This window comes from Lagopus muta, chromosome 1, assembly GCF_023343835.1.
Source record: "Lagopus muta isolate bLagMut1 chromosome 1, bLagMut1 primary, whole genome shotgun sequence".
NCBI classification, from domain to species: Eukaryota; Metazoa; Chordata; class Aves; order Galliformes; family Phasianidae; genus Lagopus; species Lagopus muta.
The window spans coordinates 72,194,795-72,218,656 of record NC_064433.1 but is presented as its reverse complement, the minus strand read 5'-3'; the positions used below and the strand labels follow the sequence as shown (position 1 = coordinate 72,218,656).

Genomic DNA, 23,862 nt, shown 5'->3' with positions numbered 1-23,862 from the left:
TCTACAGAATTTAAATCAATCTTGTAATTAATTACATTGCACGTGGGAGCAAACAACAGATGTGAAAATTCCTTGAAACTGCTTGCAAAAGTTAGCACTTTGGAACAAAGTTATGCTTCTGTTCACTTAATCCATTACTCCAATACTAAAACAAAAAGTGCTCACAGAATGAGTTAAAGTGTCACATTAAGACCACATAAGAAGCCTTTTATTATATTCCTAGAAAAGTACCACATTAATCAAATTTTTAATCAAAAATTTGTATTAAAAAATGTATTACAAAAGTAATACAGTTGTACAGGTCTGAGGTAAGTCACCTGCTGTGTCTTTATCTCATAGTCCATGGATGTCAGTTCGGGAGTTGTAATAAAAGGTTATAGTTTACATGCTATTAAACTCCTTGCCATGTTCTCCAAGTAATACGTATACCTATTACGTATAGGTATAAAAGGCCTACATACCAACATATAAGTATATACTACTACATCAGCATTTTGCAAAACAGACTGAGGAAAAAAGAAACTAACAGCTATTACACCTAGTACCAGGGAACCCTTTCAGATACATTCAATTTGAAAACAAACACCAGAATTTTTAGAAACAATGCAAAAACTGGAAGAGCATTCTCCATTCAATTAATAACACATGCACAAGGGTCTGAATGGCTGGCCTATGTGATTTACTGCATCTTGGGGGACTCAAAACACTGGAGTCTGTCATAGTTCTCACTATTTTCAGAGCAGTCAGAAATGCAAGTCCAGAGGTTATAGGATTATGAGTTTCAAACCACAAAAGACAACACTAGCAAATGAGTTAGTAAATCTTGAGCTTATGTCAGAAAAGACAAATGTGGATGCTCACAGAAAAGTTCTTCTTTATCGTTTTTAACCAAAGTGCTTCCCTCTATATCCAAGTCTCATTAATATATGAGGCACTCAATACTGTGTTATATCTATGCACTGGATATAAACTAGAAATAACATTTATTTTTATGATAATTTAAAGTGAAAGTCATTTAATCCTACTTTAGTGCCTGCCTTCTTTTTTCATCTGTGTTAGAATTCGCTGCCCTCTACTCATTCATCCCTTACTCTAGCAAGACAGTAAAGCATTGTTTTGCTTCAATACTTCTGTTCAAACAATGACCTACCAATACTACAGAGTCAAACAAAATTTCAGAAAATTAATAAAGATATTTTCTGAACCTAGCATGGGTGTACCTCTGATGAAAAAATAATGTCTGGTTATTGGCTGTAGCAAGTATATTAAAATTTGACTCAGAAAAGTTCTTTAAGGTATCATGAAGGTTTATATAAACCTCTACAAATCTGATAGCTTTTGAAGATTTCTTTCACCAGATATAGCAGTATTATTTTATATTCCAGCTTTGAAGAACACTTGGGAACAGTAGTAGTTACAAAGTAATTACAAAATAATAATGGGTCAAATTTCCACAAAACATCCTTCATAACTTAGATATGTAGATTCTCATAGCAACATACACATTTTTCTAGTAAAAAATTCTTCCTTGAAAATGCAACAAATAAAAGAAAACTGAAGTATATATATTGAGCTACTGCCAAATTAGTGCTATTAAAAAAACCTGGGATTATATTTGGAGTATTAAAAGATAACAAGATAAAAGATAAAGGTAACAAAGTCAAAAATGTCATGTGCAAAACTAATTAATAAACAAATAGTGTCTTTATAGCTTCATCATATGTATGGACAAATTTTACACATATGATATTGTTACTCCAGAATTTTATGAAACCTACAACAGCTCTAAAGAGTTTATGTTAAAAGAATACTGATGAGGAAAGTGTATGGTTGAAGAGTGTTGTACAGAGAATGAAAGAAAGAACAGTTATTTGCTTTTTGTTAAGTAACCTAGTTCAAAGAATCCCACCATCACACAGAAAATTGGTACAAGTTCTTCATGATACTTTTACTCTCATAAAAGAACACAGGTGAGAAAAGGGAGGAACTGAAGGTAGGGTTGGGAACACAGAAAAAACATCCTCAGCAGTAGGGAAAAATCTCAGCAATGCCTTGAACAGCTACTCTGCATCTTGGAACAGTAACAGTTGCCTAAAACTGTTAATCAGCTCAACTCAAAGAATATCCCCATCAGAGAACTCCAAGTAAATGTATGTCAAAGCAGAACTTCTTTATTTATGCAATCAAAGTACAAGTTAGAGAACAAGGATGCTTAAGTCTGAGGATATACTTCATAGGTTTCTAAGAAAATGCAATCCTGATCTGCCTCCAAAGCAACTTTATCTCTTTAACCATTATTATAGAGACCATTATAATGTACATAGCTGCCTCACTGGCAGTGAGCCCTCAAATGAGGTCTAAGAGCAGTGGAGCCAGACTCCGCCCCTTCTAGTCACACAGCTGACCGTGCTCTCAGGGCTGACCGGATGCTTTCCCCAGATGCTCAATCAGTGGTTCAGGTCATTACTCAACAGTTCCCATACAATACTGCATTTACCATTAAAAAAATAAAAAGTATTTTATGCTATCACAAAATAAGATGAAGTTTCTGGATAAGAATTTGCTCTATTCTTAAAGTGCTTAACCACTGCTAACCAGGTACAGATATTGTAGTAGCCTTGCTTGAAGGATTCTAAAACTTATTTTGAAAGCAGTGATGAAAGGTATGCTTCTTTTGTAAAGGCATAGCTGGAACTCTCCAAATAATTCAAGGTAAAAAAAAAATACGAAAGCTACGAATTTTAAAGAATTTTAAAAAATTCTTTCCACAGGCTGTTTTTTAGTGTAGTTAATAAAGCTTTTTTTTTTTTTTTTTTTTTTTTTTTTTTTTTTTTTTAACTCTGACAGGTGCATGGCCTTTGATCAAGGCCTATTTATCATATCTCTTATGTGCTACCATGCGTAAGGATTTGAAGAGAAAAATATCCTCCCATCTGATCTTAAATACAGTAATTTTATAGGTCTTATGCCAGAAAAGCTAACTGTCCTTAGACAGGAAATTTTTTATTGAATAGAAATATGTGGCAATTGAGTAATAAAGGAAAAAACAATTATTGCAATAACTTGATATTCAAGAACTCTGTGAAACAAGTGGAAATGCTGTTCCTACTAGATAAATAAAAAACAATTTTGTTTCTTTGAAGATGATATTTTGTTTCTCTTATTTGTGAAAGCTTCAGAAGGACAAGAAAGCTTGACAGCAATCAGAAAATGGAATAAAGGCAAGGAACTCTAACTGTGGGTGTAGGTGGAAAGAAAACGGGGGTCTCCACTCCTGAAGATAGCAGAAATCTAAGAAATTAAGGACAGATTAATTGTTATAGAATTTCCTAAAGAAAAAAGTAATAAACTAGCTAATTTATTCATTTTATTATTCTGCCTTTTGATTTGCAAAAAACCTAAAATTCTATAAATTGACATGTAGAACTATGTTATACTACAAGAAACTGTTAGACAAATCTAAAGATATTACTCCTGATTCTGTTTTTTCGTGAACGTCAAGACAGATTTCAAGATTTTTCACTCCAGGAAATAAAACCCTTTAGCCTCTGGTAACTCACCCTTTTCTGCTCCTTAATATATTCCATTAGTTCCTCTCTTGTCCTTTTAACAGCTTCTTCGATTGCCTTTTCACTTCGTTTTTGCTCCTCCATTAACGCTTTCTTGATCATTTCCTTTGTAAAATGAAAACGTTAAGTGTAAGTATTAAAAATATTTCATAAATGTAACACATCTCACCCTTTTCCGTCCTAGAAGTTTATCATGACCATATTCTGCCCCAAATTAGCATGACCCTAAATCAAATCTGATTTGGTAATAGAAGTACACAGTACTAAAGAAAGCCAGGTTCAAATTAAAACACCCCTATCACCTTAACAACATAAGTAATTTGCCCAGGAAACATCTTTCTGAACCAAACAGACTGTCCTAATGCTTAAGTTCCAGCATTCAAAGTCACTCATTAAATACATAACAATATTAATTAGCTAAGATTTCCATTTTCAAAGTTCAGGAACATGAGGTGACAAACAAGATTCCTGAAACACAAAAGATTACGTAATAGCCAGTCAAAATAATCAGTGTATGTTAAATGATTTAGATGAAGAAAGAGGGGAAAGGAAAAAGGGAAATAGTGGATTATTTATTTACTTATTTATTTTTAGGACTAATCAGAAGACACCACTGGATTTACCATGAACTATCTTCATCTCCATCTTCATTCTGGATATTCAAAAGCAGATGCAGCAAAAATAGTAGCAGTGTGCCTTCAGAATGAAGGAGGAGTGGAATGTACTTCTGCTGCTTAATATCACTAGATCTAAGCTTGTTTACCACATACACATTTAGCATGAATACTAAGATTTAATCAAAATTTAATAGCATTTTTTTTCTTTTGAAGAACACAAAGATATCATATAGCTGATTAGAAATACTTTTTTTTTTTTTTTTTTTTTTTTTTGGTGAGAATTTCCAGTCCTAAAAATTTAGGGATAAAAATTGGCTAAAAACCATGAAAACTGTTTCAAATACTCACAGCAATTACAAAAAATATCATTGCACTATCTCCTTCTATGGGCCAAAATTACTATTCCCTGTTACTGTGCCACCGCCATGCATTACAGATCCTGTAAGGGAACTAAGAATCCAGTACGTAATAAAGTAATTGATTATGAAAAAAGATGATCACTGAGGCAATGCTGCAGTACATGGGAAAGAAGAATCTTGATTTCCTTCCTTCACAAAACTAAAAGCAGTGCAGCTAAGGAAAATACTCTGGGAAAAAAAAAAAAAAAAACAATGGTTCAACACACTGTTTTGGTGTATTTATTTATGGATATGTGCAGATTTTTCACTCTCTTTTTTTTTTTTAAGTTTTAAATACATTTATTTTTAAAATGAAAAATAAATGCTCAGGAACCATCTTCTTCCTCACTACTGTTTACTGTTTAGACATAGCACTACATAATTAGTAGGTGCTGAAAAGGTTTGTCTGTCCATAAGTTTGCTTGAGTGCAGAATAATGCTGACATTTTATGATACATATCTGAAGTAGTGGAGGTTGGATTTTTGTTTTTTCCTTTTTTGTCAGAACTCTACTGACCAAGGACTACTGATCTAAATGGTGTTCAATGACCTTTTATTATACGCTATATCAACAGATACAATGCATTATCAAATAAATATTATACCAGAATAGTGCCTACTAAGCAACACATCTTGTAGACAGAAAGTAAAACTAAAAACAAAAAATCCACATTTTTCATCAATTAAAAAAAAAAAGATCAACAATGGAATTTTTTTAAGATTTAATTATAAACAGACATTCAGGCTTTTGTCAAAATAAGTATTCATTGTTACATAATTGTCAGGCTTAAAAGAAGACAATTAACTTTACTGCAGAACTTTGAGTATTCAAATAAAAATATTCAGTTAAAATATGATATTTATAAAAGGATTATGATTAGCATAAGGACAAATCCATAATTTCACAAATGTTTGGGAGCTCAGATGACAACCATTTTATGGCCTTGTTTACTTTAATGGTTTAAGGAACATTTGTCAAACTGAGAAGTGACACCATTTTTAAATACAGAATCTCAGAACACTAACATGCATTCTTAGTGCTTTATTATTCTTCGAATAGAATATTTTTGCAGGAACTCAGTTGTACTGAATGTATACACTCCACAGAACAGGTGGAAGGCTAAGGCTTCAGAGGTATCAGATATTTACAAAATTACATAATCCATCTACGCACATCAGAGTGACTTTACCATATACTTTTAGTGTACAAAATGAATAATATCACTTGATTGGACTAATTGGACTAGATCTTTGAAACTCTTCAGTTGAAGAGTTTCAAGTGAAAAAAGTACTATTTCTTACCTCTAGCAATTTATGTCATTTCAAACAAATATTTATTCAGATTACCAAAGAAAAATCCTGAGACAAAGGCCTCTTTCATTTATGAACTCTAGCAAGACTAACAGAAAAAGTAGCAGAAAGTTACACATTATAGAAATATGCTGTTCTCATATTCTCATGCCAGCTAAATTAGTCAAAAGTTTCCCAAATACTTTGTTTCATATTAGAATGGAAAATAATGAATTCATTTACTCAATTAAATTCTTAAAGGCAAATTACAAAACTGATATGGTGCCAAATATTAAAGCACAGAAAGTCCTGTATTAATAAAATGTTTAAAAACAACAAACATATAAATTTTCCTTGAGATCATGCTACTTGATACTTAAAACAAAAGCCCTACATGAATAAAGATTCAAATAAAAATACAATCAAATTCCAAGGTTCTACTAAAAATTACTACTAAACGAAACCTACTAGCAATACATTTATTACAGACTATTTTAACAAAGTTAATACAAAAAATGAAACTTAAATGACTTGTCTTCCATTTACAACTTCACTTAATTAAGAACAAGCTCTGATGAATACGAAGTTTTGGATAAATATGAAAACAAAGTTGCATAAAGTTCTGTTGAAGTGATAAGCAGAGCATACTATAATTATACTGTCTGTTAGTTGCAGCTCATCACAGCAAACATACATAGGCCTCTGTAAAAACAGTAGGCTGCTCAAAGCTATCAGAAGAGAGATTTGCTGTTGGATTGATAAACAGAAAAAAATTCTTTTGTCCTTTCTGTTTAGTTTTCAGGAGTGGGCTTCAATAATGAAGTTTATTTATAGTTTATTTATTAATGAGAGATATTGAAAATTGGGAAAAAAAGCACATAGGTATTCAGTAAATATTCAACAAAGACAAATGGAGGATATATACCGTCATTAGCAGTATGCGCAATACAAATCCCAATACAAATGCTCTCAAAGCCACCATCTTTCTTCAGTCTTTTTCTGTCAGTTATTACAGTAAACTATCAACATGCACAATGATTATTTAAATTCTGACACTGCCTATTACTACTGTTTATCAAAGTCCTAACTGCATGTACATCTTCTCAGTGTATATAATTACTTTATATTCTTATTTGTCCTTTCCTATAATGCCACATCCATCTTCAAAGTTTTTTTTAAATTAGATTTTGATTGCCAAGGTGAAAATTGGCCTGTATTTCATCTTTAAAAGAGTATTGCACTATTTGAGGGTTTTAGTGTTATTTTAATTAATTCAAGAAAATTTGAAAGCCTGGTTTCTCAGAAAAAGGTGAGGGACAAATTGCACTTCAGGTGCGACTCGCTCTTTCTTTCTTAATATCTACTCAGACATCACATGACTAATTATAGCCAAAAGCAGCTTTTCTACAGGAGGAATATATATGTATTATGTATCTATACATCAATTAGAAGACTAGAGTAGCTAATAAAAATTAATTTGATAAATCATATTCAAACCTATGTTTGAATATATATGACTTATATGTCACAACCGCATCACCAGAGTGTGTACGTGTGCATCTCCACAGAAAAACAAAAAGAAAAAAATGTACTTTATGTAACAGAGCATGCCAATCAATACTCAAACAAAAAACAACAACAACAAAAAAAACAACAACCACCCACCTGGACTTGCAGAGATGGGATCAGGAAAGCCAAGGCGCAGGCAGAACTGAACTTGGCGAGGGACGTGAAAAACAATAGAAGACTTTCTACAGGTACATTGGCCAGAAGAGACAGGCCAAAGCAAGTGTTCCTCCTTTGGTAAATGTAAAAGGAGAACTGGCTTCAACGGAAGAAGAGAAAGCTGAGGTACTGAATGAGTTCTTTACCTCGATCTTCACTGGCAGCCAGGATTGCAGTATTTCTCACGTCGCTGAGCCCTGCATCCCTAAACCTCTATGTGGGGACCGGGATGGTAAATCCCCCCCTCACTGTAAGACAGAGCAAGTCCAAGACTGCCTCGTGAGACTGAATGTGTACAAGTCTATGGGGTTGGATGGTGGGCATCCCGGGGTTCTGAAGGAGCTGGCTGAGGTGCTTGCTGAGCCACGCTCCATCATATTTGAAAAGTCGTGGCTGTCAGGTGAGGTCCTGGATGACTGGAGGAAGGGTCATGTCACTCCCATTTACAAGAAAGGGAGCAAGGAGGACCCGGGGAACTACAGGCCAGTGAGTCTCACCTCTGTGCCTAGGAAGATCATGGAACAGATCCTCCTGGACAACATGCTTGATCACATGAGGAATGTGATCCAAGTGTATGATCCAAGACAGCTGGCATGGCTTCATCCCCATTGCTTGACCAATCTGGTGGCCTTCTATGATGGAGTGGCAGCTTTGGTGGACAAGGGAAAGACAACTGATGTTATTTACCTGGACTTGAGCAAGGCCTTTGACATGGTCCCCCACCACATCCTTATCTCCAAATTGGAGGGATGTGGATTTGATGGGTGGACCACTCGATGGATAAGAAACTGGTTGAAAGCCCACAGACAGAGGGTGGTGATTAATGGTTTTATGTCCAGGTGGAAGCCAGTACTTGGGACTGGTCTTGGGACTGGTGCTCTTTAACATCTTTATCAATGACATCGATGTGCATGTCAGCAATGAATCATGTGCACCCTCAGCAAGTTTGCTGATGACACCAAGCTGAGTGGTACAGTTGACATGGTAGAAGGAAGGGATCCCATTCAGAGGGTCTTCAACAGGCTTGAAAGGTAGGCCCAGGTGAACCTAATGAGGTTCAACACAGCAACGTTTTTGCACTTGGGCCGGAGGAATCCCAGGCATCCATACAGACTGGGAGGAGCAATCCTTGGGAGCAGCCCTGCGGAGAATGACCTGGGGGTCTTGATTGATGAAAAACTTAACATGAGCCAGCAGTATGCTCTTGCAGCTCAGAAAGCAGATTGTATCCTGGGCTCCATCAGAAGAGGGATGGCCAGCAGGGACAGGGAGGTGATTGTCCCCTTCTACTCTGCTTTTGTGAGGCCCCATCTGGAGTACTGCGTCCAGGTCTGGAGTCCCCAGTACAAGAAAGACAGGGAGCTGTTGGAGAGGGTCCAGAGGACAGACACAAAGATGATCAGGGTGCTGGAGCACCCACCCTACGAAGACAGACTGAGGGAGCTGGGCTTGTTCAGCCTGGAGAAAAGAAGGCTGTGGGGTGATCTAACTGCAGCCTTTCAGTACCTAAAGGGAGCCTATAAGTAGGAGAGGAGTCAACTCTCTGAAAGGGTAGATAACAGCAGGACAAGGGGAAATGATTTTAAGTTGAAGGAAGGAAGATTTAGGTTGGATGTCAGAACTTCCGTTCTTTACTACAAGAGTGGTGAGGTGCTGAGAACAGGCTGCCCAGAGAGGCTGTATCCCTAGAGGTGTTCAAAGCCAGATTGGATGGGGCCCTGGGCAGCCTGGTCTAGTATTAAATGGGGAGGTTGGTGGCCTTGCATGTGGCAGGGGGGGTTGGAGATTCATGATTCTTGAGGTCCCTTCCAACCCTGGCCATTCTGTGATTCTGTGATTCTGTGATATGATTGTTGGCAGATTTATAGGAACATTCTTCTGTTTCCATGCAAGGATGAGGTGGCAGTAATAAATTTTATCTAGGAAATACAACCACAGACTACAATGTCAATGTTTTTTCAGAAAACAGTAACCTTCAAATTATAATGTTTGTGCTTTTAACTAATACTTAGTATTAACTAGTACTTCTGAAGTTGGAAGTGGTTAAAGTCAGCATGCAGTGGACTACCCCTTTTCCAGACTTTACCAGTATACTGAAAATAAATGGATCTAATAGCTGGAATCTCTCGCCACTCAGTGTTGCTGTGTGCATCCTCATGCTCACAAACTTACAAAACATTTCATTTAAAAAGTTGTTTCCATAAAGACTTGCAAAATCAATGTTGTCCATAAACATTTGGCTCATTATTATTTCTGCAACAAAGTGGAAAATTAAGAAGAAAGAAAAACTGAAAGTTTTGTTAAAATACATAGTTCCTTTCTTTCATGTTTTCATAATGAAACTATTCCAACTTCTGGTACTATACATAATTTTAAGAGACAATGACTGTAGATTATTACCTACAAAATTAAATGCCATATAAATTCAACCAAAAAAAAAGTGCATAAAAATTGTTATTTCATATTCTCTTAAGAGAAATTTAAGCGCTGCAAGTTTAAAAATACGGCAAAGACAATATAAATTGTACATGAATTCAGAAAAGCAATTTTTTCTCCATCACATTTCATAATATAATTGTCACTGTTGTAATAGGGCCAGGGACCATAATATTAAGAAAAATGACTTCTGGCAAAAACCCACAAAATTTTGAACATGAACAGCAATGTTGTGATAGGCCAAGACCGTTGCTGAAAAAGATATTGCTTCTCCTTCCAAAACTTAACACTCTCTCAATCAGTCAAATAAAGTCTAACAATTTATTCCTGGAATTGAAACATTAAATATACCATTGTACTGGCACATTATGAAGCATAGAACAAATGGAGCATTTCACATACTGCCTGCATCCCCAACAGGATTTCGTAAGCTATGCAACAGATAAGAAATGGACAAAGAAAAACTGATAAATAGATACTATTTTGTATTCTGTATATTTAACTGGCAGTGCACTCAATGTCCTGTATATCATAAATGAGAATTTTCAAATACTATTTCAGGAAGTGAAATTAATATCATTATATAGGTCATTCTCAAATACAAAAGCATTACAAAATGTGTAAAAGCAATGTTAATATCATGGCAAGAAAAAGGCCTTTAAAGTAGTACTCTAAATCTGCAAACAACAATTGAGTCAGGGAAAATAAAGATGTAATATTAAAGGAATAAAGATTGTATCTATGTGGCTAGAAATGTCATATATTGCAGATCTGCTGCATAAATGACCAGCAACATCTAAACAATTATATTTAAAATCAGATCTCAAACAAAACCAATATACAGTCCAGAAAAACAAGCAACAATGTGCATATTGAAGGTAATAATTAGTATTTGGATAATCAGAAAGAAAACATTAAAATATTTACTGAGTTTAAAGTGATAGTGATGCATTCAAAAGGTGGTACCAAATAGAGATACGTTTTTAATATAGACAGAAAAAAATGCTCAAAGCAAGCACGTACCAAAAAGTACCTTAGGCTTCCAAATTAAATACAAGCCAAGAGACAGCACAGAGCAGCTACCTAAACCTGGGAAGAAAACAGTTCCCAGTCATACAGAAGAAGCATAAGCACCAAATATCACAGAAAATAACTGACAATCAACTGCACAACACAGAGGTTCTCATTCCCATTGACTAAGTTACCAGATTGGCTGTTTTGTCAGTGTATTTGGCTTAGGTGGCAAGGCTTAGCATAGCTGTGGGACTGCAAGGGTGGCCTCTGTGAGCAAAGCCCAGCAACTGCCCCGTGTTCGATCAACAGCCAGCTCCAGCTTCAACAGGGACTCAGCGCTGACCAGAGCTGAGCCATGAGCAACACTGAGTGTGACTCTGGGATAGGAGATTTAAGAAAGAGGAAATCTGCTGTGCAAGGGTAGCTGGTAGAGAGGAATAAGAAATGTAAGACAAAAAGCCCTGCAGACACAGCCAGTGCAGAAGGAGGGCAGGACGTGCTTCGGGCATGGAACAGCTCTTCTGCAGCCCATTGAGAAGCTATCACTCTGCAGCTGATAGGCACCAAATGGAGCATATTTCTGCATGGGGTAGCAATAGAGGAGCACGTGGTGCAGCAGTGGATGTGGACTAAAGGAAACTGCAGGCCATGGAGAATCCCTGTAGGAATATGCCTTGGGCCAGATCTACATGGAAAGGAGCCTGCACACCTCACTAGGTGAGATGTGAGATGTGACATTAATTGGTGAGTGATATCTCTTTCCTTATCTCAAACCTTGAACACCTTTTCATCGTATTTTTTCCACTTCATCTTTTGAAGAAAGGGAGTGAGATAGGGGTGTGTTGGATTTTAGCTGTCCAACAGGGTGAAACTATCACAATTGCAGGGAAACAAGATGCAAACTTCAGATAATTGGATAACAACTGTATTTAAAAATTGGTGGTGCCAATGAAAAAAATCCTGTAGGTTTGACACTTACAAAAGATGTATTAATGAATCTATACACAAAAATGCCTTGACAATAAATACATAATCACCAAATATTTTCTTCAAAATATTTATTATAAAACTCTTGACTCCATGTCATCTATTTATTTGTTTGTGATTATTGTTTTTAAGATTACACAGCTAAGAAAAGAGCATTCTACAGCTAATTAAACTGATTTAAAAAGAAAAACCAGAGTGGGAAATAACTCACATAGGCAAAACAGTTTATTACTTTTTTCCACCCTTCCCAAATGCAGAGCAATGAGGAAAAAATATTTAGGCAGAAAACAATTTTCAACTAAAATTTAACAGGTAGCAGTAGAAAAGTAAGCTAGTTCTGTAAGTATGGTTCCAGCACCTCCATGTTTTCATTTATAAAAGACTGGGTGTGGAAATCCTTAATTTCACAAACACAAAATTGATTCTGACTTGCCAAAGCTAAGAACTCCCTTAAGCATACTGTAAGAACTCCTGTAGAGGAAATGGACCTGGGGGTATTGATTGATGCTTGATTGAACATGAGCCAGCAGTGTGCCTGGGTGGCCAACAAGGCCAATGGCATCCCGTCTTGCATCAGGAACGGTGTTGCCAGCAGGAGCAGGGAAGAGATTGTCCCCCTGTACTCAGCTCTGGTGAGGCCGCACCTCGAGTACTGTATCCAGTTTTGGGCCCCTCACTGCAAGAAAGACATTGAGAACCTGGAGCGGGTTCAAAGAAGGGCTACAAAGCTGGTGAGGGGTCTGGAGCACAGGGCTTATGAGGAGAGGCTGAAGGAGCTGAGATTGTTCAGTCTGGGGAAGAGGAGGCTCAGGGGAGACCTCATTGGGAGGTTGTAGTGAGCTGGGGGTCGGCCTCTTCTCTCATGTAACTAGTGATAGAACTAGAGGGAATGGCTTCAAGCTGCACCAGGGGAGATTTAGGCTAGATGTTAGGAAATACTACTTTTCAGAAAGGGTGGTCAGGCAGTGGAATGGGCTGCCCAGGGAGGTGGTGGAGTCACCAACCCTGGAGGCGTTCAAGGAACATTTGGATTTTGTGTTGAGGGACATGGTTTAGGGAGAACTATTGGTGATAGGTGGATGGTTGGACTGGATGATCTTGTAGGTCTTTTCCAAACTTGGTGTTTCTGTGTGATTCTGTGATTCTGTAACTCCCTTTAAGAATACTTAGGAAGTTTTAATAACATATCAGGTAAGCAGCCATTAATTTTTCAGAATTAAGCACTATGTTCTAGACTTCATACTTCTGAGAAATTACATCTAGTATTTTTAAACTCGCTACAAAACATTAAAAACACTTTGAAACCCATACAATGCCAAATAATTTTAATTAATCAAGTTTTTTAAGCCATTTAGATGTTTTCTGTTACAATTATATTAGTCATTCCAAGATGATAAACCAGAAATAACAGTTCTGCATGTAATAGCTATAAGATATAAGCCCTCCGGTGCATGAGGATACTAGAACTGTATTGAATTTCTGGAGACTTACTCAGCAAAGACTACTAGGAAGCTCTTTTTTTTTTTTTTTTTTTTTTTTTTTTTTTTTCCCCTCATAAGCCTTTTAGTTAACTTTTCTTGCAAAAGTACTTTTTCTTTATTTATCTTGTTACATCTTGCATACCCTAGTTGTGGATTTGCAGAATGCAACATTACAGCCTCAGTTTTTCTACAATTTACCCATTGGACATAATTTTGCCTTAGTGCTTCTGCTCCTGTCCAAGAAGAACAGATTTTTTGTTAGTTCTTTTAGTAAAATAGCTTTGGGTTGTTGTTTTTTTTCCTCTAATTATTTGCAGTCTTCTTTAGAGTCTTGCATAAAGCACATGTGGATTATGGCAATTATGAATTCAGGCTCCTTTTCCCCTGAGAATCAGGATAAAATGCAGTAGATTCTATATGATACTTTAAATACAAGCCTTCAAGTTACGGCATAGAACTGAAAATCCGGGGCTCACTCTTCAGATGCTTGCTATCATTTCAATTTTAAAGATTTTTTTTTAAAACTAAAATTGTCAGGCATAAATTGTCTTTGATGTCTTAATTACATAAATGGGATGGAAAAGAAAATAAAAAATAAGTATTTAGTTTTGTGAAATTATAACACTGCATGCAGAGAGCTAAAATAGCTACATACATCTCTCTGCATTATAGTGTTATGTTTGCTCTAGCTAATGGTATATCTACTTTGCATTGACTAGTAACTATATGAGGCTTGCTCCAAAAGTAATGCCTCCTATCTTATTATGCTAGCCCATGACACCAGAGGCAGATGTTAGTGGTATGACAACAGAGGTTGGACTTTCCCACCACTATTCCATTACATATTGTTGTCATGTGAGAGATAAAAGCAGAGGTCAGTCTGACAGTATGAAGTCTAATGTGGAAGTACATATGAAGCAAAGGTTTGTAACTGAATTCCTCCATGTGGAAAAAATGGCACTCTCTGACATTTATCAACACTTGCTGAATGGTTATGGAGACCAAACAGTGAGTACAGTGAGGTGGTGGGTGGTGTTTCAGCAGTGGTGACAGTGACAGTGGGTCACTTCCACAGGTGCAGATTCTTATGGGTGCAGCACACAGATTCTTGTTCATCACCGACATAAAAGCATAGATAATGGTGGTGACTATGTTGAAAAATAGTGTTTTGTAGCAGAGAATTTGCTCTATCAAATTCTGTTATTGTGCTTTTAAGTTCTGTGGCAATAAACAGGAGGCATTACTTTTGGAGTGACCTACTGTTCAGTTATTTCTATTTTATTGAAATTTTTATTGCTCAATTTGCCCTATATCCCCAATTTTTCACTCTTTTCTATTACCCAGATTTACTTTTTTTTCCAAAGAGTAAAAGAGGGAAGAAAATAATCCTTAACAGCAGAAAGCACTGTTCATTGTCTTTTCCACTTACATTTATACTAGGTGCTTAAATGCCATTTTGAGTTCTATATGGAAGGGTTCAGCTTCAGCTAAGTTTATAGATCTCTGTATGCACTGGGCAACCTCTGCTAAATAAAAAAAAAAAACAAAACAAAAAAAAACACACACAAAAAACCTGTAGATAAAATATTCTAGTGGGATAATTTTCTATTTGAATCATTCCACACAACATTGAGGACTACTTGGCCTATTAAATCCTCTTTGCAGGGAAGTTGCTACTGAAAAAAAACCAATCGAGTATACCAAAATAAAAGATAAAATGCTGGAGACATGCCAGTCTACATCTAGCAGGGTAAACATCCTCACCTATAATAACTTTTCAATGTGCTGCAAAAAGATTACGTAGTTACTTTGCAAATGTACATTTTCTTTAATTAAAAGCTTGCTTACTTCAAGGAGAGCTTATTCTCCCCCATCTAAGCGTCATATTTATGATATCTTCTTGTTTTAATTACTTTTAAAAAAGGAAGCTTTAACTCAGAATTTTTTAGGATTATTTTCACTGTCAGTTTATCTTTACTTTGCATATTTGTTAACAATATTTTTAATATTGATAATGGGTTAATCATGGTGGTTATAATTCAATCACAGATTATAAAGTGGAACTTCATCTCAAAGAAGATCATAAAATTTAGCATATGTTCAGACTTTTTCATTCTTCTTTGCTAGATTTACCTATGTGTTTCATGACTGCAAGACATTCTGCCTCAACTATTTGCAGTAGTGTACATGACCCTTTCCAGTCTTTCAGTTTTGCAGACGTATAGCATTAGCAAAGGAAAATTGCTCCTATTTAATACTATACTTGACATAATACTTTGTTGTTCAAATCATTAAAATCAATCTCTTAAAATTAATTTGCAGCATGGTAAAATTCAATTGTAATCTAAGTTTCTATGACAAAATTACTAATGAGGTAAAAGAAAGACAATTTTAAACATAAAAATATTGTTTCTATCTCAAACACATATTTTTCCTGTTTGTGAGAATTTGAAAAGGATAGAGAGTTTTGTTGAGAACAAGGCTTCTCTTTCTTAGTATTAAGTTCCAAACTTACGTGTTGGTTTAAAAGTTAGTTCTACTGTAATAACAGTACTCCCTGTAGTGCTGTTTTTATATGCCTGACACTAAAAGATATTTTGCGTGTTCACTTACATGCATCCACACTTGTTTCATTACTTGGTGCTAAACATAATAATATTATCAAATGACAATTCTGAAGCAAGAAGCATAAAGAATTATACAACAAGATATGAGGAATTAAAAGAGGCATTATGTTACCACAATTTTACATTTAGTTGTCCAAAATATTAGACTATGTCTAATGGCCATTACAGGGCTGACTTGACATGTTGACTATGCTGTCTGAACAACAACTGCAGGTAAGTGAATAGTTTTTATACCTTTTGCAAGAAAAATCTTAAAGAAAAATTGCAAATAAGAAACTAAGTAAAAGGCCCTATAAAACCACTGTCAACTGACAAACTGCTTGATAGTAGTTCCAACTATTTTTCAGCTCTAAATCAAAGTCATTTCTGATAACTTCCAATTGGGCTTATCAGCTTTATACGGCTTTCTTTGTTGCCAGATTGAGAAAATTTTAGTAGCTGTAGAACGTTTATAAGAGGCTTACGGAAGTAAGTGACTTCATAGTAGAAATAAAAAATGAAAATTTATGCAAAGAAAAGCATTCCATATGAAAGTCCATCCTTCCCAAAGAACTTGCATTCTTGCAAAAAGAAAAACATCAAATATGTTATACATATTTATATGAGAGAACTCTAGAAATCTCAAGAAAAATCTGCATTTTACTTAAGTGAAAAGAAATTAAATATTTGAAAAAAGGAGCCTAATTCAAACGAGAAATCATAATTTACTGTCAGATAAATTCTTCCTCTTAACATCAAAGTTGTCAGAGCTATTCAGTATTAGAGAAAAGAATTAATGAATGCTCCATAACTAGATCAAAAGCAAGAAATGTATGGGAGAAGTACTAACAACATTCTCCGATAACAGAGTACTACTCAGCATTGCAGTATATAACTGAATAATCTAACATAATCAACTGCTTGATTAGCTAGCATCCCAAGCTGAAAAGTCCTCTTGAAGTCCTGAATTTCTTCCTTGGAAAAGCACTGACATCTCAGTATTTAAGATTTTGTCTGAAAATATATTAATCAATACTAAACTACTAATATTATGTTGCCCGTGATTATTTTCAAAGTAATAAGAAACTCCAGTAGTATGTTCCAGGAAAAAAAAACACCTACCTTGAGTCACTTGAATATATTTTATGTGCAACCCAAGTACATAAGAATAGAATCCTGCCTGACCTCATACACTCAACTATGAGACCCATTCCCTGACGAATGTTTAAAACACAAAACCAACCTTTATCTTCTCATTTGACAGACAGCACACTTTGTCCAAGACGCACAGGTTTCCACAGAAGGACAGAACTATCTGCCTTAGGAATATCACTAAACTGCACATTAATTTAATGACACATACATTCCTGCTACTAATCTCTTCATGTTCCACATGGTATAAAACTATCATCTTCCTTCACTGTAGTACGCAACTACGTTATTGTTCTTTCTGCTGTTAATAGCTCCTCTGTACCACTGGTACCAATAGTCATTCAGGGTAGTCTAAAAGATTTCTACTGTAGCTAAACCTCGAGTAGTGTTCTTAGCTTAAATTTAGCTTTGAAGTCACTGGATTATCCTTTGATCATGAAAAATTTATCATAGCAATGCTCATCACAGTAAAATTACTACTTTGAAAACTGACATCCTATCAGTTGATATCTTTAAATTCAAGAAAATTAAGCCTGCTACATACAAAACAAAATGATTTTGTTTAGAAATTTACACAACTTCTAATTTACATTTAGAAATGTACACAAAACAGATGCAGATTATAATAATGGGTTTGCATCAAAAAATAACTTCGTAAATTTGGTTAGCTGTGAGATGAATATTTCTTTTAAACACTGGAAAGGGTAATGGCATCTGTTTGCAAGGAGATGGGTTTTAAACATATATGATATTTTATCCTATTCTTTAAATTTTAAAGCTGTGTAGTTGTTTTTTTTTTCTTTTTCTTTTTTTATTGTTCAGCGTGTTAAAAAAAACAGCAACATAAAATTCCAACATTTGAATGAAATACATCTTGAAACTCATAGTGCAAAGAATTTTAAACAACTAGGCTACCAACAAAAGGAAGGAACAGACTGTTCCTTCAGATATTTTGACCAGTAGAGACTACAAAATTGAACTTTTGGAAGAGCTACTTAATTTGAGATCCCTACTGTCTTGTTAAGTACTGTGCTGGGAATGTTCCCCTTATTAAATACAACTATCCCTACAGAAGCATTTGTCTAAGATGTAACTCTAAAAACATTGGTTTGTTAATGTTTTAGGTTTCTGATTTTAATAATCCTCTTTATTTTGTACCTACTGTATATTTTATCTTAGTAAAGCATCCTTTTACTAAGAGAGACAATGGAATTCCAGCATAAAAAGGAATAAATGTAACTTTTCTTCCATAGGTATAAAAAGGAAAAAGTTGCATAAATAATGTACAACATAATGCCACTATCTCAACAATTTCTCTTGGGCTCTTTTGGAAGTTAGTGAAGAAAACCAGGCATTTACAGTGCACAATTACCTCATTTCAATACACATGCCTCAAAAAGTCACAGGAGCTATGTTCTGAAACTGCCAAATTCTTTCCAGTCTAAATGGAAATAACTTACAAATGCAGTGCATATCAACAAGCAGTGAAAAACAACGTATCATAAGAAAATCTATCATAATTAGAAAGATCTTAAAAATTAAATATAAAACAAACAAAGCAAGTCCATAGAAGAATAAAATATACTAACTTCATTATGTTTTCTTTGCTCTTGCGCTGCTTCCCAAACAGCTTGGGCAATCTTCTTGTTATGTCTCTCATGTTCTGCTTTCCACATATTTCTTTCTTCTTCATGAATCTTTTCCATATTTCTCCTTTCCTCCTCTACAGCTTTCAGAACAACCTCCTGTACTATTTCTTTTTCAGCCTTCAAAACAAATCAAAAAGTAAATGAGGAAAATAGCCAGTGTGAGTGCTGTAAGAACACATTTTACTCTTCCTAATGAGATCAGTGAGCTAACAGGATACGAGAAAAATATTTTTACTTCTGAATTATAAACTTCAATCCATCTTAAAGTGCTACCAATCTTGTACTACCACAGGACAATAACTTAACTGTTAAAGAATTAAAAAGCTGGAAGCAAAGATCTTAAATGTCCATTTGGGTATACCATATCATAATTAGCTTGCATTCTGTGATCACAAAAAAAAATAACATGGAGCAGAAACCACATAAGTGTTGGTGATATTTATTCACACACCACATCATCCCTGGTGATGGCATGGGAGCTGGAACTAGATGATCTTTGAGGTCCCTTCCATCCCAAAGCATTCTATGATTCTATGATTGTGGGACTTCCTATGGGAGGCTCTAATCTTCAAGAATTTAATGAAGTCCAAGAACAGTATAAACACTACCTTTGGCAAAGTAGCCAATGCATACTTAAAACAAATGTGTCTTCCATCCCCAAACTCTTTAGCTGCACATACTAAAAGCAGTTTAATTCCATCTTTTTTGAATTTTAATAAAAAAATTCAACCATTACATGAAATCATCAGAAGAAACACACTGAATTTGAAGTAAAAGGGACAATGCACAGATCTATATGAGCTGAACCATCCACAAATATATTTATCAGCAAGACGATCTATCATTACACAACATCTACAAACAATGTCATGCTGAAGTTCAAAACAAACACTGGCTAGCAGCTCACTCCTCCTTATTTTAATAAGCTTATAAGTCAGTGCAGTATCCTTGATGATAATACTGCAACAAGTAAAAAAAAAAAAAAAAAATTACAAAAGGCCATAAATATTGGGTTCCTCAAATTCATTTATTTAAAAATAAACCTGTTTTTTCTAGTTTTTTCTACTAGTTTTTTTTACTAGTTTTCTCAGATCATTACAAGCATCTGAAATGTTGTACTGCATTCTGTACCAGAATTAGAAATTACCTACAGTTTGTTGAAATGTTTGTATTTTCACATGATTTCACTGTCCTGTCCTCAGTGCAAATCACCATTTTTAGCAAAAATTAAGTAAGATACAATGCTAACTGTCTTAAGATCAATTGACCTTGCCACCCAGCTCTTCAAGTTGAGAGATACTGGTGCTAATTGAAAGACAATAGAAACACATTCAGGTAACATCAACAACTGAACTGCAATTTTCGAATTTCTTGTAATAAACTAGTTCAGAAGTTAGCTTAAATAGAAGACAGCTTACACAGACTATCTCTATGAAAACAAACAATAAAATAGATCTATTAATTTGCTTATTTCTATGCTCAGACTTTCCTTTAAACACAGATGAGAATATAACATTTGACAAATTTGGTTATGAAATGAGTTGCTAAGCAAGAGATACCTTTGCAGCAGCTGCAATAGCCTCCTTACTTCTTTTCCTTTCTTCATCCAAACATTTGTCCAGCACTTCCTGTAAATATCATGAAAAATTCAACAACAATATTCAATAGAGGAGTGGCTAAAAATAATTCCAGTCAACTGCTGAAAAGGAAAAATCCATTTTCCTGTCAATAATTGTGACAGAATCATTGCCTATGAAATCTATAGTGTGCACTGGAATCATTTTTCTTTTATAAATAAAAGCAATACCTTATGTTTCTGTGACTGTTGCATCAGAGCTTCTTCTATCTTTTCTGACAAGACTGCCTTCTCTGCTTCTAAAATGTCAAGAAGCCTCTGATGCTATTGGGAGAAAATACTTATATTATTTTAACAGCAGTTTGCAAAAAAAACCAGACAAAAACAACTCATCCAAGAGACGTAGGGTTGTTGGCTGCTTATAAAGCAACTCAAAATTTAGATTTGGTTAAAGGAAATATACAATGCATCTTTAACTAATTCACTGACAACAGAAACAAACAATAAGAAGAAATGCTTTAATTCCCGATTATCTGATATTTCCTCTCATTCTGAACTATACTAGAAAAGAAGTTGAAAAGAACACTATATATAGCAATATTTCTTATAAAATTTATAACAATAATACAAATAATCATACATTTTAAATAGTTCTTTTAAACAACTGCATAAATTGTATTTGCTGTGCTGGTGGCACAGCTCTCTATGTTAGTGTTTTGATGTTGAGCGTGGAACTGGGAATGATAAGGTTGACTCTATACGGGTAAGGATCAGAGGGGCAGCCAACAAGGCTGACATTCTGGAAGAGGACTGCTATAGATTGCCTAATGAGGATGAAGAGATGGATGAGGCATTCTATGAGTAGCTGACAGAAGTAGTGAGATCACTAGCCCTTGTTCTCATGGAGAACTTCCAACTTTCCTGATATATGCTGGAAATGCAATACAGTACAGAATAAGCAGTCTAGGAGATTTCTAGTGTGCCTGGAAGGCAATTTCCTGATGCAGCTGGTAAGAGAGCCTCCCAGGGGAGGTGCCCTGCTCTAGCAGGTCACAGTCCTGCTCTTCACAGAGGATTGGCGGGAGATGGGGAGGTCAAGAGCTGCCTTGGGCAGAGCAACCATGAAATGGTAGAGTTCTTGATTCTTTGTGAAGTCAGGAGAGGGGTCAACAAAACTACTACCTCGGACTTCTTGAGAAGTGAAGACTGCACCTTGAATATTATGTTCAGTTTTGGGCCTCTCACTACAAGACATTGAGACCCTGGAACATGTCCAGAGAAGGGCAAAGAAACTGGTGAGGGGTCTGGAGCACAAGTCTTACGAAGAGCAGCTGAGGGAGCTGGGATTGTTTAGTCTGGAGAAGAGGAGGATCAAGGGAGACTTTATTGCACTCTACAACTTCCTGAAGGGAAGTTGGGATGAGGAGGAGTTTGGCCTCTTCTCCCAGGCAACAAATTGGATCCGAGAAAACGGCCACAAGTTGTGCCAGAGGAGATTTAGATCAGAATTAAGGAAAAACATTCTCTCTGAGAGGGTGGTCAGGCACTAGAACGGCCTGCCCAGGGAGGTGGTGGAGTTGCTGTCCCTTGAAGTGTACAAGAGGCATCTGGATGAGGAGCTACGAGATATGGTTTAGTAGCTTATGGTAGCAATGGTAATGGGAGGACGGTTGGACTAGGTGATCTTGTAGGTTCTTTCCAACCATATGATGCTAAGATTCTATGATTTTAAGCATCTGAAATATAGGGGTTTTGTTTGCAAGAACTAAGTTGTTCTCCAAAGCTAAAAAATGTGAAGGTAGATTATTATTGCTTATTGACAATTATTAGCAAATCAGTATACTTTGTTAGATATGGAGTTGATATATTATAACCTTAAAATGTAAACATAAAAAGCGCAACATTTTGCACACTTCAGCACTTTTACACAAACACAAACAATCCTTTCATCAGCATTTCCAAAAAACTGCCATTGATCTTTCATGAATTTTATTATTGTTTAGTTAGAAGTATCTCTAACAACAGTTGGAAATACATTTCCAAAATGCAACACTATTTGTGGAAAAAAATTATTGTATTTGTAGAATAGAATAGAAGACGTGTAGGTTACTTAATAAAATAACGTTAAGTAAATTTTGCCAACAAAACATACAGGCTCATCCCAAGTCCTGAAACAATATAGAGATTTGCACTGATACAAAACAGAACACATCTGTATGGACCATGGAAACAACTTATATCTTTTATCCTAGCAATGGAGTAGAGACATTCATTATTACAGCCTTATGTACAACAGTAACCTCACTTACATAGCATTTTACTTTTTTAGAAGTACTATAGTAGACTGCAATCCTGAAAATACAAAAATTGGGATTGACTAATTTGTATTATACGAAAATTTCAAATGTTCTACTATTTAATAAAGTTCTGCAGAAAAAAAAACAAAAAACAAACAAACAAAAAAACTCCATTGCTGCAACAAAAGATAAACAACTGCAACAAAATATGAAAAAGTTACACCAGACAGCCACTGCTTTTGCTCACCAATGAGCACAAAACAAGTTGCCTATTGAGTAAGGTTACAAAAAACATGAAGTCTGCTGTTACTGTCATTTCAAGTATGATCACTTTAATTTGGTTTAGATTCTCGTATTTCCATGATACATTAGAAAATCTACATGGTGTCGCATTTTGTATTTTGTGGAATCCACAGAAATTTTTTAAGAACTGTATGTGTATAAATACACACTCATGATTTTTCAAGATGTTAAAATGAACTATTTCTAAGTACATCTAGAATGCTATAAGCTAATGACTTCTGGCATATTTCGTTACAACTTCTTTTCATTACAAAGCTTCCCTGTATCTTGAGGGAGTATGAAGATTATAATTTGATTGAGATTATAAACTTTTTTGAATAGCTTGGCAGTCCTTTCCTATTACAATGTACATTTTTATTCATGTGGATTAATCCTTCCATAAACAGTTACCTTCACATCTCAATTTCCAGCAGTTCATATACTATCACAAATGTTGCAACACCTACCCATGCAACCCAGAAAAGCAAATTCTCTTGTACTGCAGAAACATTTTGAATAATTGCTTACTTGGCCTCAAAATTTTTATTTGGACAACTAGATTTTTATTTACTTTTTTTTACTGAAATGTATCTTCATACACAACCTCTCTGGGCAGCCTATTCCAGCACCTCACCACTTTATCTTGGTAAAGAACTTCCCCTGATATCCAACCTAAAACTTCTTCTGTTGAGAGCCTTTACACACTCTTGTATTTTTTGACTAACTAGAAGTAATAGAATGTTCTGCATTTGTTTACGGGGCTTGTACAGCTTTGTTCAACTA

General features: G+C 35.3%; 1 protein-coding gene across 10 annotated transcripts in view; it reads right to left on the bottom strand.

The window, feature by feature from the left end:
• Positions 1 to 23,862, bottom strand: part of CCDC91 (coiled-coil domain containing 91) — a 136,699-nt gene that overhangs the window by 28,352 nt on the left and 84,485 nt on the right. For 9 of the 10 annotated variants that reach the window (XR_007374699.1, XM_048934411.1, XM_048934414.1 and 6 more), the window contains 4 exons: positions 20,732 to 20,824; positions 20,484 to 20,552; positions 18,865 to 19,041; positions 3,561 to 3,674 (listed from right to left, as the gene is read on the bottom strand). Coding sequence is in view for 9 of the 10 variants with exons in the window: in XM_048934411.1 (XP_048790368.1) it covers positions 3,561 to 3,674; positions 18,865 to 19,041; positions 20,484 to 20,552; positions 20,732 to 20,824 (453 nt within the window). In the remaining variant the exon portion in view is untranslated. Of the gene's footprint in view, positions 1 to 3,221; positions 3,292 to 3,560; positions 3,675 to 18,864; positions 19,042 to 20,483; positions 20,553 to 20,731; positions 20,825 to 23,862 lie in introns of those variants that run through there. The other variant, XM_048934415.1, reaches the window with a different exon arrangement.